Source organism: Esox lucius, chromosome 22 (assembly GCF_011004845.1).
Source record: "Esox lucius isolate fEsoLuc1 chromosome 22, fEsoLuc1.pri, whole genome shotgun sequence".
NCBI classification, from domain to species: Eukaryota; Metazoa; Chordata; class Actinopteri; order Esociformes; family Esocidae; genus Esox; species Esox lucius.
In genome coordinates, this window is record NC_047590.1 from 11,623,945 (window position 1) to 11,649,297 (window position 25,353).

The window sequence follows — 25,353 nt, forward strand, 5'->3', positions numbered from 1 at the left end:
TTCCACTTCGCCTCATCCATCCATCCATCCATCATCTTCCACTTAACCGGGGCCGGGTCGCGGGGGCAGCAGTCTAAGCAGGGATGCCCAGACTTCCCTCTCCCCAGACCCTTCCTCCAGCTCTTCCGGGGCTGGTTTTTCGGAAGTGTTCCTAAGCCCATGTATTGATGTCCACTACATAATCTTGTCTGTTTTTAATGCAGTGACGCCTGAGGGCCCAAAGATTACGGCCATCCAATGTTGATTTTCTCCCTTATCCCTTGTGTAAAGAGATTTTTTCCGGATTCCCTGAATCTTTTGATGATATTTTGTACCATAGGTGATGAGATCCGCAAATTCTTTGCAATTTTACACTGAAAAACATTCTGAAATTGTTGCACTATTTGCCTGCACTGTCTTTCACAGAGTGGTGAACCCCTCCCCATCTTTACTTCTGAAAGACCCATCCTCTCTGGGAGGCTCTTTTTATACCCAATCATGTTACTGACCTGTTGCCAATAAACCTACTTAGTTGTGAGATGTTCTACCAGGCTTTTTGTTGCATTACACATCTTTTTCAGTCTTTTGTTGCCTCTGTCCCAACTTTTTTGGAATGTGTTGCTGGCATCAAATATCAATGTGGGCATATATTTTTAAAGAAACCATACCACTTCTCATTTTCAACATGTGATATGTGCAATCAATGTATTCCATTTTTCTTTCCATTTTACACAGAGACCCAACTTTGTTTGAAACTGAGTTGTATATCTCTCTAAATTCAATTCAAAATGCCTTTATTGGCAAACATTTCTTTACATTGCCATGGCAATTCGAAAACCAGGACAGTACAATCAAAGTTATTGAAAAAAACTATTGGAAAAAACAACAACATTTAAGTAATTCATCTCATCCAGAGCAACCAAAAGCAGTGAGAGCACCCATTCTTTAATTTATTTGTATATATAATCCTGATATTCCAAGCTCCATCAACTGGACCAAGAATTAAAGATTACACATACACATTTTCTAAAAGGATAAAAACAATTCAAATGTTGTAAGCTGTGTTGTGTTATAACAATGGGCAAATATTGACTGTATGACAGGGGAATAATGGTTACAATGGGATTTGTGCATCATTGGTTGCCCTTTATAACAACCAAGATCTTTGTGCTGTGATAGCACTCTTTGCTGTTTTTCGCCTTTGGGATATGGGACTTGGTAAATGTTTGATTTGTTTCATATTATTTGTGGGTCAGTGTGATCTGTGTGAAATGCTGTGCCTTTAATGTGGCTATACATTTGGGAGATTAGGAAGTGCATCTTTCTTTCCTCCTCATTTTGTTGGGCAATGCAATCATGAGGCACATAAAACCAGAGTCTTCTGCGTATGTTGCCTTGTTATGTATGGGTCCTGGGCGGGAAGTCTACAGAACTGCTTGTATTTGAAACCCAGTTTACCGAATCATGGCTTTTAATGTTATTAATTGCAATAGAGCCTCCCAGGCAGCAGTCATCATTATGTCTACGTCAGACCCAGACCCTTTTTAGAACGGAGGCCCCAATATCAGTGAACACACACCTCGGGCCTCGTTATCTCGGAAGGGAGGAAGGCGTACCCTTTCTCTCCCCCTCTCTCTCACATCCTCTCTCACAATCCCTGTGTTTGGGCAACCGGTCAGAGAGCAATGCTCTCTGCAAAACTGGTCGCAAGTAGACGAGCAAAACCTAATTTGGAGGGAAACCGAAGAGTTATCAACTAGTAGGCTATGCCGGCGTCTGTCGCTCCGTAACCCGCAAACTAATCCAACTCCGTTATGCAGTGGCTTCCACATGAACACCAGCTCGTTCTCCCTCGGTTTTCGGATTAAGCCGCTATAGAGCTCTCGTGACACACGCACTCTGAGCACGGGCGTTCCCGCGGGTCCTCAGCGGCCAACGGAAGGGTGGCAGGAGAGTGGAGAAAAAGGAGGAGAAAGGGAGAGTGTAGAGAGGGGGGGGGGGAGAATAGCGACACTGCTTTAAAGGTTTTGTACGCCAGAAAACACTAGGCTTACAGTGAGTGAAAAGGAAAACATCGCTGTGTCATTTTGTTCCCGTTTTATTTTTGTGTGGAGAATAGACGGAAGAGAGAAGAGCGAGACGCCATCAGTGTCAACTGAAAGGACTCTGCAATTGGGTAAGTAGTGTGGTTAGTTGGTGTGTCTGCTCACGACGATAGCTTACTTGACCTGATTTCTGTACATTTGACATGTTGATTATAGCCGCAGCCCTCCACTGCCTCAGCCTCACGGAACAGCGATGGAGGGATGGAGTGGAAAACGGAGGCAGGGGAGTAATGAGAAAGGGTGTGAAGGGATGGAGGAGAGGGAAAGATTGAGAATAGAGAAAGCAAGATGAAGGGACAGTGTTTTGTTTCTAATGTAGGCACAATGATAGGTAACCAATCCCGCTCAGTGGCTTGCAGATGATGTAGCTGTTTAGTGAAAACGATGTTTCAGTCGCTATCTATTATTGTAGTAGGCTGTTTATGTTTTGTAGGCTAGACGGAGAAGCTGGATATCCTCCATGGAAATGCATGGCAATGTGGAAACAAATATCAGTATGATAAATTACTGAATACTGAAAACAAAAGGCATGCTTTGCTCATGTATGTCGAATATTCTGTATATTGTCAAATATGGTCTAGTCTAAGCTAATACAAAATAAATATGTATTGTTAAATGTTTAATCCTAAAAAATAGCATGGGACAGCAATAGGTGAACGATTATAACGTTTGGGTAATTATGTACTTCTTCACGTTTATAGATTTCTGTGACTCACCTATGCATGTACGCACGCAGCATGCGAGCACACACGCGCACACACACACAACACACTATAGATTAGTTGTGGGAGTGTTTGTATGATGGGGTGTCTGGCTTCTAGGCATGGCATTTTACTCTGGCGCCAGACAACCAGGCAGAGGTGAGTATGATAGACAGAGATAGGAAGAACGAGAGATAGAGGGGTTATAAACAGAAGGAAAAGAGATGATGGTGAGAAGGAGAGAGAGGATGGTGGGTGGGAGTGAGATGAGGTTGAGAGGGAGATTAGTGTTGTGGTGTGAAGGAGTTATTCCATTTCCAACATGGCTGACTCAATGAGCAGATAACACAACATCAGTCTATAACGACTACATACTGACCGGAACTCTTTGCTGTGTGTGTGAGAGAGAGAGAGAGAACACAGTAAGACCTGCGTTAACTCCTTCAGGTTTGTGGCATTAAGTTGGCATGTTATACATCTGCCCCTGTATTATCAAGACAATAACTCAGTGTTTGTGTGTGTGGGTGTGTTTCTGAATGTGTGTGTGTGTGCGTGCATGTGTGTGTGTACGTTCGTACTTACGCCTCTGTGTGTTAGGCAGCTGTATTTTAACAATGACTCCAGCAGTATTACGAAGCTGTTGAAGTCCCTGCAGGTGTTCAGCTTACAACTCATGTTAGTAATTCATGTTTACTGAGTGGGAGATGAACATCTAAAGGTGAGAACCCCATAAGGTTAGGGTTAGGGCTGTGTGTTAAGGTTAAGGGTTGTGGTTAGGTATTACAGTTAAGGCTAGGATAGGGGATCCCAAACCGTTTTAGTCTAGATGTTGGCACAAACAAACCCCGTAATGTTAAATAAAGGTCACATGATCAATATGCATACTATTTCTTTGTGTCTACATTGGTTAACCAGTTTTTCTCCCCTCGTAATTGCATGATGTCCACTTCATTTTCATTGCCCTATCTCATCACAGCATCTCCAGAGCAGTGTCCTCCAATGCACATCTTATCAAGTCATGTTGGTTCTTATCACATAGCTTGTTCAATCAGGATGTACACACACACTTTAAGAAGTGAGCATTCCCTCACTAACAAGCACTGTTGAGCTTACAATTGCACGACCTACCACAGGGAGGCGCTGAGACAATTTGTGCCCCACTGCAAGACCTCTGGGCACTGTTGTGTCACGACCAGGATTCAAACCTGCTACAATGATATAGTTATACTGCTAGGCAGTGACCTACTGCCTAAAGTATTTGGACAGTTGGATTTACACCTTTTTCTTATAAAGCATGTGATTGTTATTGCAACATTGGTACACTAAAATGACTGTAATATGTACAAAACATATTTTTAAATGATTTTCTTTATCAAAAAAAAAACTCAGACAGTCGGCACTTTATCCCTGTAGTCATGTAACATTTCAAATTCAAATGACTAGGATATAGAGACAAAAAATCATAATGTGTCAGCATCCAAATACTTTTGGAGTTGACTGTAGTTGTCTGCACCCCCCTGTGGCCCCAGGCAAGAGCTATAATGATAAACTGAAAATGTTCAACAAGACAATACTAAACACTTATAAAAGACATTTTGCTGATAGTTAATTGGGATAACTAGGTTATACTATATATATTTGTGTTTTAAAAATGATACTTTATAAATATTGTGTTTGTGAATGGGATAATTGATGGCCAGAACAATCAAACTCTTTGCAGTCTTTTAAAGGATAATAAATGCTTACAAACTGGCCTACACTGTTATAAACATATCGTTCCATTGATTGTTATCGTATCAATTCATGCATTCTTTCGCTGGCTACATTTCCCCGGCCTACTCTTTTTAATATTTTAGCCGTGATTGTCTGTCAAAAACAGAATTAATAAATATATACAAACAGATCAATCACAAGGATTGTTTGAATTGCATCAGAAAGGTAATAGGAAGCTCATAAAAACATCTAGGAAGATCATCAGGGAATAAATATGTGTGATCTTGTGTGTAAAATTGATTGTTACCCAGTCTGATTCACTGCCTGGTTCTGTCCACTATCCCCTTATTAGAAGCCTTGTTTACACCTTACATTAATATGTGGTTGTCGCCATTAGATACATTTGATCTGATTACTGTCTGACTGACATTTGTAGTGTCTGCACATAATATGTGTCTGTTATCTGCCCCCTTCATCAGCCTTTATTACCAGATTGCTTGGTCCCTGGCTGTATGCAAACTGTTTCAATCGTCCATTGACCTTCCCTTATGGCACAATGCTGTATGAATCAACAGAAAACCGCAAACTTTCATTGTCAATACTCTTCTACTCTCATCAATACGGCACACTTTTGTTATTCAACCATTTAAGGCTAAATATATAGTAATACTATCCTCATGCCCTACCTGTTCAAAGTGATACATATAGAGGTTCTGTCTTATCCTTAATAAATTCACCATATCAAAGAGTATGCTGCAAAGCACATCAAAACACATGTGGACAGGTTTGATTTTTGTGCATGGAAGTCCACTTAGGCCTACGTTGAAGATTGTAAATGTGTCAGTCTAAAAATAGAGTAATTATTATATGCTAAGACCGATGTATTGTTGCCTGCAATTACATTTTACATTGTAATTATTTAGCATAGAAAAATTCTGTAGTTATTTACTTGTTTAGAGACTTAAAGCTTGTGCACTGGAAATTAGTCTCAGTAGGGCAGACATTCCAAAGAAGTCCAAAGTTCTAGATGTGCCACTTGTGGGTATCTATTTGTTGAGATGATAAGTAAGCATTTTGATTGTACAGATTACTATGCATAGTTCTGTAATACTAACAAGCCAGCTTTGGAGTGTTTAAGTACATTTCTGTGCTTTTGAGTGTAGCTGTCTAGTATGTCCTCCTTGACAACCAGCAATTGTGCTAAGTTAATTATATGCTACACATAAAATGTCTTCAAACTGCACACAGAAACATAAATATTTTATCCATTTGTCTAACTCAAAATACCAAATTATCCCATTAAAACAAAAAGTAAACATGAAAGTGAAATGCTAAACTCAGAAGTGGAAGCACATGCACTATGAACACATAAAATGTGTCTCTGCGTGGACTCTAAATGACAAGGTTTGGTCTCATCCTTGACCCTAGTAGTCGGTATTGAAGTCTTATGTAGACATTTTCCCAAACTGGACACATGTCTGACATACACATGCATTTGGGGTGACTGACGTGGGTGCCACCAACCTGCTCTTCCAACCCATACTGTGTTTTTGTCGCTCTCCCTTTCTCCCGTGCTCTGGTGGCTGGGGAGGTGGGTATACTGGAATTCTGACCGACTTGTGAGAGAAAGAACCCATTGCAGTTATCTTAGACAGTCTAATACCCGACTGCTAGGGAATTATAACTGGGCTGGCTTGCTGACAACAGTTGCACTAGGTGTAACAAAATAAGTTTAACAAAATACAACAACAAGTTGTAGCTACTTAGACTTAAGCAATAGAACTAAACAGTAATAGCTGGTCGAGCTAATACATTAACTAGTCAAGGTCTTACTGGCGCAGTAACTTCCATTCTGTTTCCTATACATGAGTGGGGTTATTACAGGGTAAAAGATAAAACATGAAATAGATCTGGAGTGATGGGCTTTTTTAGTGGAATGTAAGTGGAATGGATTTAGGATGTGGCTTGCCGGGCATTGAAATGAGAGCAGGAGGAAAACCAGAACAAACAATTTCACCTGTATATCAACAAGAATGTAGTCACTATCATGCAGTTTAACAGGTGTGGTAATGGGAGAGCTACAGCAGATATAATTATCTGCATTCTCTACATGTTCAGTTTTACGATATGTATACATGAATACATCATAGAAGGGTGTAGGCAAAATCTCATGCCTTTCTCCCACTCTACCATTTCTTCTACCAAAGCAAAGACAGGATTTGTTATTTTCTCTGTTGTTTTCTGATTAACAGTGTCATTTTTAGCCTGAGCCATTTTAATCTGTATTTCTCTCTCTTTGTCTCAGTCTCTCTCAGACACACACACACACATTAATACTTTAAATACGTTGGATCCAAAAATCTATTTTGCATTAAAAAAGATCCATAAATCCCAAAGGTTTTTATATGCCTGGACATTTAAAGACTCAAAAAGGTAGTATTTAAGATGCTTGCTGACCAAGTCAGACTCCATGTAGCAGCCCAAACCGTTCGATATCTGGTCAATACGCCCACCGCCCACTCATCCATCTTTAGAATCACCAGAGAAAAATAAATAGGAAGAAGATTCTCCAGTCTGTTCAAACTAAATCAAACTGTTAAGCCTGAATGCCAAGCGCTACGTCTAGAGAAAATAAGGCACCGCCATGCTTCACCATCCCTACGGTGAAGCATGGTGATGGGAGCATCATGCTATGGGGATGCTTCTCAGGGACTTGGAGACTGGTAAAGATTGAGGGAAGGATGAAGGGAATGATGAAGGGAGCAAAATAGATAGAAGTCCTTAAAGAAAAAAAATATCCGGAGTGCTCAGAACCTCAGACTGTGGCAAAGACTCATCTTTCAACACAACAACTACATGAAGCACGCAGCCAAGACAAAGCTGGAGTGGGTTCGGGACAAGTCTGTGAATGGCCCAGCCAATGCCCAGACTCGAACCTCATTGAACATCTGTAGAGAGACCTGAAGATCGCAGTCCACCAAAATTCCCCATCTAATCTGACAGAGATTGAGAGAATCTACAAGGAAGAATGGGTGAAACTGCCCAAATCCAGGTCTGTAAAGCTAGTAGAGGCATAACCTAGAAGACTCAAAGCTGTAATCAGGTGCTTTTACAAAGTACTGAATAAAGGGTCTGAATACCTGTGTACATGAGATTAAATGAGATTTAATCAACAGACAAACATTTCTAAAAACGTGGTTTCGCTTGGTTATTATGGGGTGTGTAGATATCTTTCATCAATTATAAATTCAGTCTATAACACAAGAAAATGTGGAGAAGGTAGAAGAGATACATTCCCAAGGCACCTATTACAAAAAGAACAACAACCAGTCACAACCCAGCAGCTGACTCTGTAACATCTGACTCATGTACAACACAACACAGGTCATGGTATGCAGGGTACAGTGTGCTAGACTGTATTTTGTTGATAGAAACTGTGACCTCTCTGTGAACCTACACACACACACACACACACACACATATATCCCGGTAGACACACTCACTCACCCACTCATAATTATCAGCAGTCCTGCAGCAGATAACTCAAATCAAAAGCACTATTAATAAAAGAACAGAGGGGACCAGTGTGATGTATTTTTTGTAACCTGGTCTTCCTCTTTATTTCTTTCTTTCTCAGGCTACAAAATATAACACACACACACATACTAAAAACACATACCAACACAAACCTTGTATCAGTTGACTGAACATACCAAACAAACTGCTGAATCAACTAGAATTATGACTGACCCTTTCCATTACCTTGATGGATTGACCGGTTTCCTCCTGGGTTGGATTAATGTTAGACACGTACCATCCGTATTACATTACCTTCAGGTATGTTATGGTAATGTATTTGTCACTAAATGTAGTCTGAGATTATAATGTCAGGTTAAAACGGATTACCTCCTCGCGCACACATGCAGATCATACAGTTTTGTCTCCACATCAACCACATGGTGATGTCTGACAGGATCTGGGATTGATTACTAATGACTCTTGATAGTGGGCTGGGCCCTCACATTGGGAGAAGGTTCTTTCTAATGAGGCGTAGCGGTATTCCCTGCCAGAGCTCTGGGATCTATTAAAGCAGGAATGTTGACATCACACAGTTATGTATTTATTCTCACTAACATAATCTCTCTCACACAGGATGGCGGAGATTTCGCAGCAGGAGCGAATTCAGGCCATTGCTGTAAGTGAAATGCATGCACACACACGCAAACACACACGCAACAACACCCATGTACACACCTAACTGTTTTAGAGCTATCAGCTCTTCCAGACTCCTTTTAGCCCATATCCCCAAAGAGCCTGTAGACTTGTGTCTGAAGATGACCACTCAGAAACATTAGGCTAATGCTACAAGCAGTAATGGACTCATATCCGCCATGAACATGCAGACGCAGCACACATCACGTTAGTTAATATATTTAACAAGGCCACTTATTGTGTGTTTGTGTGTGTGTGTGTGTGTGTGTGTTTGTGTGTGTGTGCGTTCACAGGAGAAGCGGAAGAGGCAAACAGAGATCGAGAACAAGAGGAGACAGCTGGAAGATGACAGAAGACAGCTTCAACACCTCAAGGTATATACACGTACACAATCACTACCCAGCTTTGCTTTTATCTGACATGTCCAAACCTGAAATAGCCCTGTGATAACCCTTCACAGACACTGTAAACGCTGAAGGAGTGTTTGCGTATGTGCGTGTGTGTTTTCATTTGAGGACCAAACCAATGACCTTGCATGTTCCGGTGTTTTCTGTGCGTGTCTACAGTGGGGTATGGTTTGTTGGGAGTTTCCTACTTAAGGGGGAGTGGGACACCAATCTGTTTACGTTGACCAGCCTTTTGTGGATTGTCTCTGGACACTCAGGCACTCACGGATACACGCGCACACACACACACACACACACACACACACATATGCAAACACACACAGCAACTTTCGCAGAGGCTGTTTCCAATTAGACGTCATGTGTGATGAGGTAATGCAGCCTGGAGATGTAGTGGTTTAACCATGGAGACGTGCGTGTGGACGGGACAGGAGTGATTGTTTGAGAGTAGAGTTAGGTGGGTGCGTCGTCTGTAGTTCCTCCCATTGTCACTTGTTAGTCGTCCTTACCACCAAACAATGAACAGCGTGCTGAGCAGGGGAGCGGTCTGCTATTTTCTGACTGCCGGGGGGGGGGAGTTTACGGGGGTGGATATCGATAGATGTCATATTTTTGGGGGTGAAAGGAAGGGGGAGAGATGGGGAGGAAGAGGGACGGGGACAGAGGAGGAAGATTGGACAGGAAGGGAGGAGTAGGGAAGTTGGTGGTTACAGTTGTAGGGTTTTATGGGAAATGTACGTACAGTAGATATCTGCTAAATCAGTAGATGAATGCCTTAAATGGGCATTTCACCACAGCACATCGACGTGATGTATCCATTACTGATGTTAAACCTAATTTACTGATTTGAAACACCAGCGTTGGTCATGCCCACGTGGTGTTCTGTGCCCGTCTCTAGTAATTATAAAGCTGTTTCTTGCTCTTTCACATCTAGTTTGCTTGGTGCTACTGCCAGTAATGCACCCATAAGTAACTACAACAGATCTCACTGTTAAAAAACATGTTTGTGTTTTCCCTCGCTTACAAAACGTACCAAGAAAAAGACTGAAAAAGGCCATGCACATCAAAACTGTGTAGGGAAGTGGACGTTTGTTTGGCAGTGCCAGTTCCATATCAGCAACGGTGGGTTTAACTTCGTAGTCTGTTATCTGTCTGATGCGTTTCCAGACAGAGCAGGGGTCATAGCTGGTGAATTGCTTTTCCATTCTGGCAGACATCATTCCTTGATTTAGAGCTTGGCTTTCCTATAGAGGGTCTGGACCTGTTCTTGGGCTCCTCTGTGCCAGAGTTCAGAGTCATATGGCATTCTCGTTATCACCACTGAGGTTTCTAAGCCCACCAGTGGGCAATGGCCTGGCATTGCTGTACGATACAAACCTTTGCCATGGTACGCAGATTCACTCACATACAGTACATTGTTGTATGATGTGGTACTATCAGTGTAGTTGTGTATGTTGGCATTGTTTTGTTGAATATGTGGAGAAGTGGAGAAAGACATATGAAGGAAGGAGAGAGGTTAAGGAAAGTGAGAAAATAGGGGAGTTTGGTTTTTAAATTCTCCATCATATGGTTGGAATGCACATAAAGCTGAGAGAAGAATGCTGAAAAGACAAGGCCTACTCCTTTTTCTTGGAGCCGGTCGAGCTGATAGTGTCCCTGCCTGTGCATAACCCACATACATTCCTCTGAGAGCACACTGTAAAAATGCCAACTTGCGTAATGTTGGAACGATAGGTTTTAACCGGACAAAGAAATTTGAAGAAGTTGAGTACAAGAGTTAAAACTGGTTGTCCCTTTTCATTTCCGCAGATATTTTGGATAGTTTTTTTGATTGTAATAAAAAAAAATACATGCATCGTATTTTAGGATATCTATGCATGATATACACTAAACATTTTTCAACTTAAGATACGAATGTCATCTCGGCATGCATGTCAAATCCTACCTTTGTTATCCTTTATCTACCCCTTCATCGGTGCTGGTTCCAGTCTAACTGTGTGTATTTTGGTATGTGTGTGTAGTCTAAGGCTCTGAGAGAGCGTTGGCTGTTGGATGGGGCTCCAGAGGAGGATGAGACTCTAAGACGACTTCAGGAGGATGAAGAGAGGACTAAGGCATTAGAGAGCAGCATCCTCTGGTTAGTGTATACATGCTACTGCCAGTGAATGTTGGCCTAGATAATTGCTTCATGTTACAGCAGTGTCTAGTTCATCTGGTTAATTATAGAATGAAAAAGCCAAACCTCACACAATATCTCGCAACTCATATCCAGCATGTCGACCCTGTCGGTCTTTGACGTGTGCACGTTTGATGATGATCACTCAGTTTATCATAACGACAACCGAGTCTTGTGGGCTGACATACTTTGAACACTCCCCAAAACCTTATCAAAACTGCATAGTAGGCTAGGACTATCTGGAAGAAGTACAGTGTATCGTAAGTACCTCACTTGGATCTATTATTCGTATGACATGACAGTAGCACTAGGCTAAATTAATTACTGACATTCCACTTCTCTCTTTTTAACTGTCATATATTGTAGCGTGAAATGTCTCTAAGAGGGTTTGAATCATGTCTAAAGATAGCTAGGTGGATCTGTATTGTGGTAAATTACTAAAGTATTAATGTAAATGTGATCAGACGGCACAAACTCTTTACATTGGTTAAAGCAAAGTAACAATTTAATTGTGTGTATGTGTGTCAGTCTGGAGCAGGAGATTGAGGAGCTGGAGAATCCTGTTGTGACCAGAGAAAGCAGAGGTCAGTTCTGTTGTTTTTAAAAGTCTGACCACTCTGTTCATGTAACACCTGTCTTGCAGTTTTCCCATTGCCTTTTTGAAACTCATTTAGTTTTCTATGAAAATCATTTAGTTTTCTATGATTCCTGATATGTTTGTTCACATAAAACCATTTCGATTGAAAGCTGTCGAAAGGCTTTATACATTTTGGTTAATCCTTTACCATCTCCCTATTTCTGTCTCTCCATGTTTCTTTGCCCTCCCTCTTGTCTTCTCCCTCTCCCCAGGAATTAATGGAGTAGCACAGAATCAGAGTCCTCGGAGAGAGCTCACTGGAGTAGAAGCCAAGCTGTTGGGTCCCAGTCCAGACAAGGCCAGCGCCGACAATCCAGTCACTCTGGTCTTCATGGGCTATAAGGCCCTGGAGGGTGAGGCCGGGAGAGAGGCCGATGAGGCAGGGGGCACAGAGGAGGGAGGAGGCTCGGTCAAGGCAGAGTTTGTGGTGCTGCCGGACGGAGAAGGGAAGGGGGTAGGAGACGGGGGGACGGAGACTCAGGCGGCGGCCAATGGGAGTACAGGTGAGAAGGGGGACGTAGGGGAGACAAATGGTGGAGGAGGGGAGGAGGGAGAGAAAGAGAAAGAGAAGAAACAGAGTTGCAAGTGCTGCACAGTCATGTGAGTGTCATAGACAGGAAGACGTGCGTGCGTGTGTGTGTGTGTGTGTGTGTGTACGCATGCGTATGTTAGTCCGTCAGAGTGAGAAACCTGAGCGTGTATGCGTGTCTGTGTGTGATCACACACTTATCAGGACTACAACAAAAACCAACAGTCTGACTCCTGCCAAGCAGCAAGAATTCCAGCCAACACATCAGAGACTCTGTACTACTACAGTACTACTGTGTACTGCTGTAGTAGTACTACAAAAACCTACAAACAAGGACAACTGACACTACTACTGTATGTTCTAGTACTACAATAACAGTGGAACCCAATTCCCTGTAATACCTTTTTGGCCAACATCCAACCACATGGGGCCAGTTGCAGGGGGGAGGGGGACATTTCAGATGCAGCTAGTACCTAGAGACAGATCAAACTAAAGCATCACTGCTATGTGCTTCTACAGTGCTACTATTCACTAGGATGTATTTCTTCTGATATGGATTATTCTTTTTAATTTGATTGATATTTTTATATTTTCTAGTCTTGACATTTATAACGTATTCTGTGTGTGTGTGTGTGTGTGTATCTTTATTCAGTTAATATGATCTATATTGTTAAACTGGATGTGCCGTCGTGTTATGGTTACAAAGAAAATGTAGCAGGTCTTTGCATTGTAATGTTTCTGCTATCGGACCATCTGGAAAGTCGTTGTATTTTAGTCCAGAATATGAAGAAATCATACATTTTGTATATTTATCTGTGTAAGTATTTATCGGTCAGTTTCATATTACTATATTGTCTCTGTAAGATCATTTTACAGTGTGAACAGTATTCAAATATATTGATATCAAGTTTTATACAATTTATTTATTTGTTTTGGTTGTTGCCAAAGAGCCACACTGCATGCTATCTCGTATCATCATCAACAATAGATACATCAATAAATCAGTTCATTCATGAACCAACCAACCAATCAACAAACCACATCCTGTCAGCTGGTGCATTTCAGATATTTCTGTTTTTAAGCCAGCATGTCATGTTCTAATCTCTATTTTTAACTCACGTCACATATTCTCACCTTTAGTCAACTATGTATCTGTGCTCATCTCATCAGACTCACTATGACACTGTGCAAACTCATAGCCATATTTCACTGTTTTCATTTTCTAAAAAAGGATGGTTTGGTTCACTGTGACTTAACCCAGACAATGTTTTAATGCTTGCTGATGCTTATTCATTTTGTTCAGTCTGTGAAAAGTCAATGTTGAGTCGTCTGATGTAGCATCAACGCTAACTCTGATTAGTGTTCCTATTAATCGTAATACAGATCAGGTCTGATCAGTATCATTGAATTATTATATCGATCATCAAGACATGCTAAACATGAATGTAATAATGGGTTCTAATGGGATTGTAAGGAAGGTGAAAGCTGCCATCAACAGAATAAACTTTCCATTCCCAGTGTCCCTCAGGTGTCTGTGTGTTCCATTACCTTGCTCTACAGAGGAAGAGAGAGTAGATTGGAAGTGGGAAAATAGAGAGAGGATATATGAGTAAGAGGGAAGAGTCAGGGAGAGTGATTACAGATCTCTTGCTATGACCCAGTAAGTCTGATGGTCTGAGGTTAGCTTAGATTGTTTATGGGACATTCTCAAACAGCTTATCTAATTTTAGTGAAAATATTGAGAACTTTTTAAAACTTAAGAAACATGTGCATGAAGTAATTAATGTGTTTTGTCGATTTAAGTCACTCAGCATAGAGTTTGTACCTGGACAATTTATGTGGTGTTTTATTTAAAGCAGATACTTTTCAGGACCATTTTAGCCTGTGTCAGTGCTACTCCACATTTAATGTTGTCTTCTGTTTCAAACTATATTAAATCATTAAAAGCATGATACATTTATAGTTTTGGAATGCCAAATACTGAAATCGCCATATGATGCAACAATCGGGTTTGAATTTGAACAGATGATTACTTAACTACATTGTAAATATCTTACTTTGTAACACATTTACTAGAGTATGTGATTATATAAAATATTGTCAAAATAATTAATCTGGAAGGAATTATTTTCTTATCACACATAATATCATACTTTGCATCATTTTTAACATTTACATTTCAGTCAATTAGCAGATGGTCTTATCCAGAGTGACTTATAATTAATGCATCCATTCTTAAGATAAACAAAAAAGCAGCAATTATGTAGGCTAATAACAAAGCTGATTGTCAGATATCATTAGCGACAACATAACTTGCAATGATGTAATTATGAGAGGTAGTTTAGGAGAATTATGAGAATGCATTTTACTGTGAATAGAATAACTAGTCTTTAGCAAGCAAGATAATTATGATAATGTATATTAACTAAAGCTTGCTAAGCAATCTTGTGTTTTAGCTTTAGAGTATTAAAGTGTATTATTTTAGAACCATTATGCAGTTTGAAAACTAAATAATATTAATATAGCATTTAAGTATTGTTTTAAAAGAGATAAGTATACTTCATTCTGTTAAAATAGACAACTTGTTTCCTGCTTTAGTGTACTTAATGCATGATTGGAAATAGTTTTTTAGTACACCTGAATTATACTCAGAATCGATTTCAAATATTTCATATATTTAAAATACATTAGTAATATACTTCTGTGTATACATTAGTTGTATACCTTCAGAAGATATTCAAGATTTTTCATCACTCTTGACACCGTTATTTGGCAATCATCCATTAGAAAAACTATTCCATTGGTTTGCAATGTATCCAGGTTGCCAATCTGTCATAGGGAACACTGCCATTTGACCAGCAGGTCTGGTTCAGAGACCAAAAACGCAACTAGACTAAAACTACATAATTGGACATGTCGTTCAAAGCAAAATATATTAGTTTTTTGGTCTTAAAATAAAGTAAGTATAAAGTTAGCACTCATACCTGGTCCGCCTCACTAATTTGGCACTAGAATAGACATATTATGCCATCTATTGGCCAGTAAATGAATTAGATATCACAGTTTAATATAGGCCTAGTACATTTCCTGAGCTACATAGAACGTGAAACAGGAAGAAACTGTCACGGTTCATGACCAAATATTTGTCATTAAGTTATCCAACTCCTATCTATCACAGATGGAATCAGTGTATATTCGTCAAAACTATTCTTTGTCATTTTGTCTGGCAGACAATGGCAAAGCAAATGCATGGTTTAAAAGTTGTTCAAGTTTTGGTTAAAAACTTTCAGAGAACTTCAGCCAACACCTTTTCCAGAATTTGTCCAATTACATATGGATGTTATTCGCCAGTGCCCGCCCTTTTTGTGCCTCTATGTACCTGGACCAATCGTCGCACGCCTCCGTGTTTTCAGCCATTTTGTATGAAAATCAAGGAAATCTGCCGCCGCCTCCAGAAACCTGTAGATTGTATCGAACGATGGAGGGGTGAGTAAAAGATATGTAGCAAGCTAGCTAGTTTTATATCGAAAAAAAGTGACATAATCTGACCTGAGTTTGACTATTTTACTTTTCATTTCTATATTTCTGCAACTGTTCACCTTATTTGTGCGTTTCCCACTAATTTAATGTGAAATTTGAGGTGAGATTACGCTTGAGACTTTCAACAGAGGCTACATTAGTTAGCTAGTTAGCTACAGTAGCTTGCCTTGTCTGCGCGTGACTCGTGAGCATGTCTGGATAAGAATCTAGTTGAAGTTTGAAAAGTTCCCTTTAACTTATTGAAACAAATAACAAACAACGTAAAGATAGTTGTACTTTTTAAATTTACACACTTGTAAACGCCGCAAAAGTATTGTGAAGTTCGATGGTTAAAAACAGGAATCGAATCAACGTGTCTACTGTCGTTTCCGCATTCAGTATGTGCGCGCATATGTTTGTTTTACAGAAACGAGTCCTGTAAGGTTCGGATTTAGGTTGCATTCTTAACATTGTTAGGTTCAGTACATTTCCATTCAAGGCAGTGAACTCAACTTTGCAATAAAAAAAACCCACATGACGTTAACTAGTAGTTATCAACAAAGTTAACTGAACGTACTCTTTGTTTCCCTCTCCCATTTCCTCTTTTCCCTTCACTCCCTTTTCCGTCTCAGCAGACTAAAGTTAGATGCTGATCTGTATCCTATGGGACCTGGCTACGTCACAGACATAGAGTAAGTCCCGATTCATTTCAAATGTACAATATAGATACAATGTAATGTAAAATGTTGATTCGGTGATGATCATTTCGGATGGTACTGTACGTCCTCTTCTTTGGATTAACTCGTTAAGTGACCCTCCCTTTCTCTCTCTCCTCAGTGTCTCAGTGGGTACAAAGGTAGGCATTTTTTAATAATTATATTTATAGTTCATTTACCTTACTCCATGCACGTTGAGTAATCACTGAAAATAACTAAAAAGATGTAAAGTCGAAAACCTTTACAATAAAACACACATTTTGAAAAAAAGGGCATAAACTGAGGTGACTTCCTTTACATGCACGTAGAGTATTACAGGGCTGTTTGTGGCTCGTGTGACCTGGTCACCTTATAGCGTGCATGCCTTTTCTTTTATAACTATATTCCTTTAACATTGCTCTCTGTGTCTGAGAGCTGCTAGCAAGGATGTCTTCTCATTGTCTCTTTCAGACAGCCGTATGATTGTAGGCCTGTGTCTGTGTTCCAGCCAGTTTGCCAGCCGGGCTCTAACAGACGCTGTATTGTAGAGAGATGGGGAAGAGGCTGCTGTGCCCCTTGAGACATGAGCGTCCATTGACTAACTTTCACACAGCCACTTTATTAAGTGTCGTCTGACCAAGGGGGCTGGAGACTGCCAAGGCTTCTGGTTAAACATGTAGCCCTAGCAAAGATAACCCGGGCTTCTGGTGAAATGTCTAGCCCTAGCACAGAACCCGGGCTTCTGGTGAAATGTGTAGCCCTAGCACAGATAACCCGGGCTTCTGGTGAAATGTCTAGCCCTAGCACAGATAACCCGGGCTTCTGGTGAAATGTCTAGCCCTAGCACAGGTAACCCGGGCTTCTGGTGAAATGTCTAGCCCTAGCACAGGTAACCCGGGCTTCTGGTGAAATGTCTAGCCCTAGCACAGATAACCCGGGCTTCTGGTGAAATGTCTAGCCCTAGCACAGGTAACCCGGGCTTCTGGTGAAATGTCTAGCCCTAGCACAGGTAACCCGGGCTTCTGGTGAAATGTCTAGCCCTAGCACAGATAAACATGTTTCAGTGCTGGTTTGTGTTTGTTCCACTTTGACCTTAGTGGATACTAGTCCGCTGTCTCAAATCTAACCCGTGACCTGCCATGCCTATTTCCCTTTCTCTCTGTTTATGGGGGATGTGGTTTCTGATTTGGAGATGTTCCTTTCTCTTCCAGAGGGGATCTGATGAACTGTTCTCTTCTTGCCTCTCCAACGGACCCTACATCATGACCTCCGGTTCGTGTGGTAACACGTTAAAATGTCCTCCCAGAATGTTGTTTTATTAAAACTCATTGACTGTAATTACAGTAAGAAGTGTCATGAACTGTGTGTGTGTGTTTTTTATTATTTTTTTAGCCAACGGGAACGATTGTAAGAAGTTCAAAGGAGAGATGCGGAGCCCAAATGCTCCGTCGCGTGTCATCCACCTGCGCCAGCTGCCCGGTGACATCCAGGAGTCTGAGGTCATCAGCATGGGAATGCCCTTTGGAAAGGTCACCAACCTCCTGATGATGAAGGGGAAGAACCAGGTGCGCGCTCACACCCCCACAGACACTTAAGACATGTGTGCACACTTTGACTTAGCTAAAGGGGTTAAGTGTGTGTGTGTGTAGGCGTTTCTGGAGATGAACAGTGTGGACCAGGCCCAGACCATGGTGAACTACTACTCTACAGTTACTCCTCTCATCAGGCAGCAGCCTGTTTTCATGCAGTACAGCAACCATAAGGAACTGAAGACGGACAACTCTCCTAACCAAGTGGTAAGATTATTCACTGCTGCGAGACTCACTCGCTTGTAAGTCTGTTTAAAATGAGTAGACGTTTTTATGGGTTCTGTTCGTGTTTTGTGTGGCTCTTCAAAGTGAGCAGAACTGTATGATGTTGTAATAAGTCCACCACCCCCACCAGAGAGTTCAGGCGGCCCTGCAGGCTGTGAATGCTGTCCAGGGTGGAACCATGTTGGCCTCTACCATGTCCGGTATCGGGGGCGGTATGGGCGCTACCATGTCGTTGGGAGGGGTGGAGATGGGTGGTGCAGGAATGGCCACCCAGAGCCCCGTGCTGAGAGTCATTGTTGAGAACCTCTTCTACCCCGTCACGCTGGACGTCCTCCACCAGGTACTGCGCCGCCTCCGCCTGACGCCAAAACGTCCTCCGTTTCACTTACTCCTGGTTGTTATTCAGGATTGTAATGCGTTTTCTGTCTTCCAGATCTTCTCCAAGTACGGGTCGGTTCTGAAGATCATTACCTTCACTAAGAACAACCAGTTCCAGGCTTTGGTCCAGTACGCCGACGCAATGACGGCTCAGCACACTAAACTGGTACACATCCATCATCTGCAGTTGCCACAAGATAATCAACATTGGATGCCGTGAATAAAAAAGGGGACTCCTGTGGCAAACCTTCTGGTCTTTTGTCTCCAGTCCCTAGATGGTCAGAACATATATAACGGCTGCTGTACCCTGAGAGTGAGTTTCTCCAAGCTGACCAGTCTCAACGTGAAATTCAACAACGACAAAAGCCGGGACTACACCAGACCCGACCTCTCTACCGGCGAACCCCACAACCCTCAGCCCGGACTGGACCAGCACGCCATGGCCGCCGTCTTCGGTAAGACGCGCTGAGCTCCGCCGCCTGTTTTGGTAACACGAGTCAGAACGTTGGTAGCTATGGGCTGGCTCTGAAACTGGCCTCACGTCGCTCACATTTTCCCTCCCTGCCTGTCTTTTTCCAGGGTCTCCCGGCCTGATCTCCGCTTCCCCTTATGGACATGGCTTCCCCCAGGCCTTCACTCTACAGCAGGCAGCGGGTAACTGACAGTTAGCTTGCTAACTCCAAACATGTGCAGTAGGAATGGATACGTTGTCCACGCGGTCTAGAGTGTAGCATTTCCGCGTCACTGACGTGAGCTGGCCCGTGTGTGTTTCCAGGTCTGTCGATGCCTGGCGCGTTAGCGTCGTTGGGCGTGAGTCACGGCGCCATGGCCGCCAGCCGCCTGGGGCTACAGGTCCTGGGGGGCGGAGGGCAAGCAGGCGTCCTGTTGGTTAGCAACCTGAACCCAGAGGTAACTCCTGCTTCCGCTGCCTACTTGGTCTCACGCAGTCTCTCTCACACACACACACACCGTAGTAGTTTGCTTTTGACTTCTTGAAATTAGTTTCTCTACCGTTTGACTGACTTGTGTTTTGTCTCCATTTCACTGCTTGATTTTTGTCTATTCTGAAGTTGCTGGAGAGACAGTGGTGGTTTTCTTGACACAGCTCGTCTTATTACTGTATTATGGGGCCCACACTGTTCCATTGTTAATCTGTCTCTTTCTTTTCTCCTCCTAGTGTTACCATAGTGACAGTTTTTCATTTAGACACTTCTCTGTGTTTACTGACCTTGTGTTTCTTGTTTTTTTTTATTTGCTCTTTCTCTCTTCCCCCTCCTACTCTCTGCCATCTGACTTTCTTCTCATCATTCTTTCCCCATTTCTCATTACCCTTCATCTAACTCTTTTCCTTCTCTCTCTCTTTCTTTCTCTCTCTCTCTCTCTCTCTCTCTCTCTCACCTCTCACTCTCTCTCTCTGTTTCCCCCCCACTCTCTCTCCTCCATGTGACCCTCCCGTGGACCTCTTGGCTGCTGACTGCTGGACTCATCCCTCCATCCCTGACTCCCCTTTCCCCCTGTCCCCTCCCTCTTTCTCTCTCCCCCCTCCCTGATACTCTGACCCCCTCCTGCTGTTTATAAAGAGAGTTACACCAAACTGCCTCTTTATTCTCTTCGGTATGTTATCACCCTTTCATTTCCCTTTATGCCTGTATATTTTATATTTACCTACTGTTACCAGTAATATTATATCATCACTATGCCTTTTACTGTACCTACCTCATTCAATTGGATCTTTATTTGCCCAAATATTGACCTAAATATTGACCTTTGTTATTTATGTCATCATCCTTTCATCAATGTTTTATGTTTCACTTTATATATTTTATTACCAACTTGAACTAAGTCACTACGGTTGGTTTTATGGCCTGCTCAGATCTGCCGCCTGGGCTGGTTTTATGTTGTCCACCTGTCCTGTCTGTCTCTGTCTGTCTCAGTCTTGTCTGGCGATCAGATTTACCGTTCTATGCGTGTTGCCAATCAAACCAGTCCAAAATCAATCCCGTATTTGGGAATGTTGTATGCGGGAGTAGAGTAGTATTGCAGGATCTGTAGTGTAAGCTGATGTTGATCAAGATCATGGCATTCAGTCTTTTGATGGAACTCCTATTACTGCTGGCTTATTTGATTTGCCGTGTGTGTGGTGTGTGTTCTCCAGGTGTGTACGGCGACGTGATGAGAGTGAAAATTCTGTTCAATAAGAAGGACAATGCGCTAGTCCAGATGTCAGATGGGACCCAGGCTCAGCTAGGTGTGTGTTGGATCTGTCTTCCAGTCTTGTCTGTGTGTTCTGGTTTATGACTGTGTTGTCTCCTCAGCTAGGTGTGTGTTGGATCTGTCTTCCAGTCTTGTCTGTGTGTTCTGGTTTATGACTGTGTTGTCTCCTCAGCTAGGTGTGTGTTGGATCTGTCTTCCAGTCTTGTCTGTGTGTTCTGGTTTATGACTGTGTTTTCTCCTCAGCTAGGTGTGTGTTGGATCTGTCTTCCAGTCTTGTCTGTGTGTTCTGGTTTATGACTGTGTTGTCTCCTCAGCTAGGTGTGTGTTGGATCTGTCTTCCAGTCTTGTCTGTGTGTTCTGGTTTATGACTGTGTTTTCTCCTCAGCTAGGTGTGTGTTGGATCTGTCTTCCAGTCTTGTCTGTGTGTTCTGGTTTATGACTGTGTTTTCTCCTCAGCTAGGTGTGTGTTGGATCTGTCTTCCCGTCTTGTCTGTGTGTTCTGGTTTATGACTGTGTTTTCTCCTCAGCTAGGTGTGTGTTGGATCTGTCTTCCAGTCTTGTCTGTGTGTTCTGGTTTATGACTGTGTTTTCTCCTCAGCTAGGTGTGTGTTGGATCTGTCTTCCAGTCTTGTCTGTGTGTTCTGGTTTATGACTGTGTTTTCTCCTCAGCTAGGTGTGTGTTGGATCTGTCTTCCAGTCTTGTCTGTGTGTTCTGGTTTATGACTGTGTTTTCTCCTCAGCTAGGTGTGTGTTGGATCTGTCTTCCCGTCTTGTCTGTGTGTTCTGGTTTATGACTGTGTTTTCTCCTCAGCGATGAGCCACTTGAACGGGGTCCGCCTTCATGGCCGGTCTCTGCGTGTTTCCCTGTCTAAACACACCACGGTACAGCTGCCCAGAGAAGGTATTAAACCCACACACACACCTGTCCAGTGAGTGGAAACACAACGCACCGTAACCATTAATACACGCACCGTAACCATTAATACACGCACCGTAACCATTAATACACGCACCGTAACCATTAATACACGCACCGTAACCATTAATACACGCACCGTAACCATTAATACACGCACCGTAACCATTAATACACGCACCGTAACCATTCATACACGCACCGTAACCATTCATACACGCACCGTAACCATTCATACACGCACCGTAACCATTTGAAGTAAAAGGCCTTAAACGTCTTCCGTGGATATAGGTTTAAAATGTACACATCTGTATGAAATGGACATGAATTGTATAATAATATTACTATTATTAAGTTTGAATCCCAATATTATACTCATGTGTTGTTGTTTTTTTGTGCCCTTGGGTGAGATTTCCGATTTGGTAGATCAACATTTCCATCCTGTGATTCCCAAACATTGTCAACATGGAGCAGTTATCTTCCACCACTCTACCTTAAGACATAAAAACACACAGCCCCCTAGGGAACCTGTGGGACGTTTTTCTGAATATATTTTAATGACACACAGCTATCAAGAGAAGGTATTGGCTATCTACCAGCCCACTTTTGTCTCCAGTGTTTAGTAAAGTCTTCTGTCCTGTTCCAGGCCACGAGGACCAGGGGTTGACCAAGGACTACGCCACCTCTCCCCTCCACCGCTTTAAGAAGCCTGGGTCCAAAAACTACAACAACATCTACCCTCCGTCTGCCACGCTGCACCTCTCCAACATTCCGTAAGCACTGGTCCCTGTCCATTAGGAGAGCCGTGTCCGCCGTGTGTCTTAGTAATGCTGGCTCTTCTTTTGTTCTGTAGACCGGCGGTTACCGAGGAGGATCTGAAGGAACTGTTAATCAGTTCAGGAGCTACGGTCACTGCCTTCAAGTTCTTCCAGTAAGTCTCACCGTCCAGTTACATTGCCGACGTCACCGCCCAACGGTTTTTTAGTCTATGGCGTCATCGGCCGACGGTGTTTTAGTCTATGGCGTCATCGGCCGACGGTGTTTTAGTCTATGGCGTCATCGGCCGACGGTGTTTTAGTCTATGGCGTCATCGGCCGACGGTGTTTTAGTCTATGGCGTCATCGGCCGACGGTGTTTTAGTCTATGGCGTCATCGGACAACGGTGTTTTAGTCTATGACGTCATCGGACGACGGTGTTTTAGTCTATGGCGTCATCGGACGACGGTGTTTTAGTCTATGACGTCATCACCCGACGGTGTTCTAGTCAATGACATCACTATTCTCTGCTTCTCTCCTTGTTTGTGTAGGAAAGACCGTAAAATGGCTCTTGTCCAGATGAGCTCTGTGGAAGAAGCTGTTGAGACTCTCATAGAGTTCCACAACCATGACCTGGGAGACCACCACCACCTCAGAGTGTCTTTCTCCAAATCTACCATCTAACACACGCGCACGCGCGCGCGCACACACCCCCCTGGAACATCAAAGTATAGACCAAACCTGATTATCAGAATGCCTTCCAGATTGTCTGTATGGCCATTGTTATTCCACACAAGACACTTAATCATTCCTTAGTTATCATTTTATGTTTTATCATTTTTAGGCTTGTTACCTATACTATGGATGTAGTCTGTTTTTATTTTATTCCAGCAATATTTAGACTGAGACAGAGGGAAACTCCAGGTTGCACATTACTCTATTTCTATACTCAGAATGCACATCTTGTTTTTCTGTTTCTATTCTCTCCTAAATGCACATTTAGTCTTTGTTTCTATATTACATTAATACATTTCCCAATTTGATATAATGTAAACCAAAAATATTCCATAGATTTGCTTCTGATATTCAATATTTTTTCAATTTTGTTTTAATTTTGTTATACATCTGTATGTACTTTCTGTCCGTGGGATTCTACACCACTAGTGGTATTGATCTAACAACATGCCATTCCACAGCAGTCTAGTGCCTTACTGAGACCAGCCTTGCCACACGCTATCCAGCTTGATTTAATACAATTGGACTCTCTACAAAGCCTTTTGTTTTGAATCACTTTTGATTTGAAATATATGGCTGTGGTTTTCTGTTTTCACTTCTAGATGTACACTATGCATTCCATTGTAAACTTCTATAGTCATTTTTTAAATACTTTGTACGGTTTGATATTTACCAGTCACTGTGCCTCAAGTCTTAATTTCCCCTCTGAGGTAACACTTAATACCATGCAGCCTTTAGTTTTTAGTGCCTGTTGCACCACTATATAATACTGTTTACACGCAAACATGCACACGTGTGTGCTAAGCTCCAGTTGATATCATACCGCCTTAGACATTTTAGTGCCTACAACACATGTATAGCCTTTTCTGACCGGTAACATTTTTTATGGCTTTTGCTATAGATTCTTATTTAGATAAAACGGTTTAATGTAGCTATTGGTGGTTAATGTAATTGAGGACCAAAGTACCGACTGTCCCTGCTACTTAAAGTGTAGAAAACACTTGAGTATTCGGTTTTCTCACCTTGATCTACTTTGATGATCCAAATTGAAAGACAATTTGATGCAAATTCGGTGATTGGAATTCTTTCTTACCTAATCAGTCAAGTTCTACATTTAGTTTGTGATATTTGGTTTTGTGTCCAAATCATTTTTTGTATAATTCCATTGAAATTTCTTCATGTTGGTAGAATATGTATCCATGAATATTATGTATGTTGAACTAGTTGAGGTCACAGTGGATAGCTCTGTGGTAGTGCTGGGTGCTTGCAGCTTCCGGGGATTAATTGGGGTCAACCGAATGGGATTTCAGGAACCAGGGGCAGGGTTTTTGTCTGTATATATTTAGTGTTTTTGTACCACAGTGATTTGGATTAAAGATCCGATTTCATTACAAACATGTATATTTTGATATAATGGTAATAAAAGTTGATTCCAACGTGTATGATTTGTTGAAAAAATTATTCCTTTCAGATGATTATTTGCTCAGAAAGAAATGTAACAACAGAACATAGCCATACATCTGTTAATGGTGTTTGCTGACTTTCAAATGAGTTTCTAGTCCCTCCTGTGGCAGGACTTCAACTACCTAAACGCCACACTATCAGATCTGAGAGTACATTTTCTATGTAGAGCAAACATGCTTTCTGAGATGTGGAGTTGGTGAACACCTGTGCTGTATTGGAGTTTCTGTCTGCGGTGTAATATGTGGCTCAGGGTTAAGCGGGCCTCGCCATTTGGTGGTGTTACCTTTCCCATATTCATAAGCCAACTATCCAGTTAAATCAGAGGCATGAAGAGTGGGGTCTTAGTATCTCAAAAATGTTACATGTGGAAGTTTTCATACGTTTTTACATCACCAATTGTAATTTT

The 25,353-nt window shown here is 42.0% G+C and overlaps 2 protein-coding genes across 4 annotated transcripts; both read left to right on the top strand.

Annotated features, from left to right (window-relative positions):
• The first annotated feature begins 1,571 nt into the window (after window positions 1–1,571).
• On the top strand, window positions 1,572–13,978 carry palm1b (paralemmin 1b). Of its 2 annotated transcripts, XM_020042571.2 has the most exons (7): window positions 1,572–2,155; window positions 2,241–3,232; window positions 8,651–8,693; window positions 9,004–9,084; window positions 11,136–11,251; window positions 11,819–11,874; window positions 12,140–13,978. In XM_020042571.2, the coding sequence occupies exons 3-7, from the start codon at window positions 8,652–8,654 to the stop codon at window positions 12,529–12,531; spliced, it is 687 nt and encodes a 228-aa protein (XP_019898130.1). In that variant the 5' UTR covers window positions 1,572–2,155; window positions 2,241–3,232; window position 8,651; the 3' UTR covers window positions 12,532–13,978. The 2 variants fall into 2 exon arrangements, with proteins under 2 accessions (XP_019898130.1, XP_010884562.1); XM_010886260.4 differs by lacking the exon at window positions 2,241–3,232.
• Window positions 13,979–15,899: 1,921 nt separating this feature from the next.
• LOC105019814 (polypyrimidine tract-binding protein 1) lies at window positions 15,900–24,923 on the top strand. 2 transcript variants are annotated; one of them, XM_029116681.2, is made up of 17 exons: window positions 15,900–15,942; window positions 16,611–16,667; window positions 16,813–16,831; window positions 17,882–17,942; window positions 18,063–18,235; window positions 18,320–18,466; window positions 18,615–18,824; window positions 18,918–19,028; window positions 19,131–19,317; window positions 19,442–19,516; window positions 19,638–19,771; window positions 20,443–20,476; window positions 21,018–21,110; window positions 21,888–21,977; window positions 22,639–22,765; window positions 22,846–22,923; window positions 23,300–23,432. In XM_029116681.2, the coding sequence occupies exons 1-17, from the start codon at window positions 15,935–15,937 to the stop codon at window positions 23,430–23,432; spliced, it is 1,737 nt and encodes a 578-aa protein (XP_028972514.1). In that variant the 5' UTR covers window positions 15,900–15,934. The 2 variants fall into 2 exon arrangements, with proteins under 2 accessions (XP_028972514.1, XP_012995378.3); XM_013139924.4 differs by having other exon boundaries at window positions 15,915–15,942; window positions 16,608–16,667; window positions 23,300–24,923.
• The last annotated feature ends 430 nt before the right edge of the window (window positions 24,924–25,353 follow it).

Excerpts from the sequence above, each read along its gene's own strand:
- palm1b (XM_020042571.2), top strand. The coding sequence starts at position 8,652 with ATGGCGGAGATTTCGCAGCAGGAGCGAATTCAGGCCATTGCT. Across the intron at positions 11,252-11,818 it reads TTAGAGAGCAGCATCCTCTG|TCTGGAGCAGGAGATTGAGG; the intron begins GTTAGTGTATAC and ends TATGTGTGTCAG. Across the intron at positions 11,875-12,139 it reads TGTGACCAGAGAAAGCAGAG|GAATTAATGGAGTAGCACAG; the intron begins GTCAGTTCTGTT and ends CCCTCTCCCCAG.
- LOC105019814 (XM_013139924.4), top strand. Across the intron at positions 17,943-18,062 it reads ACCCTACATCATGACCTCCG|CCAACGGGAACGATTGTAAG; the intron begins GTTCGTGTGGTA and ends TTATTTTTTTAG. Across the intron at positions 20,477-21,017 it reads CTGCCTCTTTATTCTCTTCG|GTGTGTACGGCGACGTGATG; the intron begins GTATGTTATCAC and ends TGTGTTCTCCAG.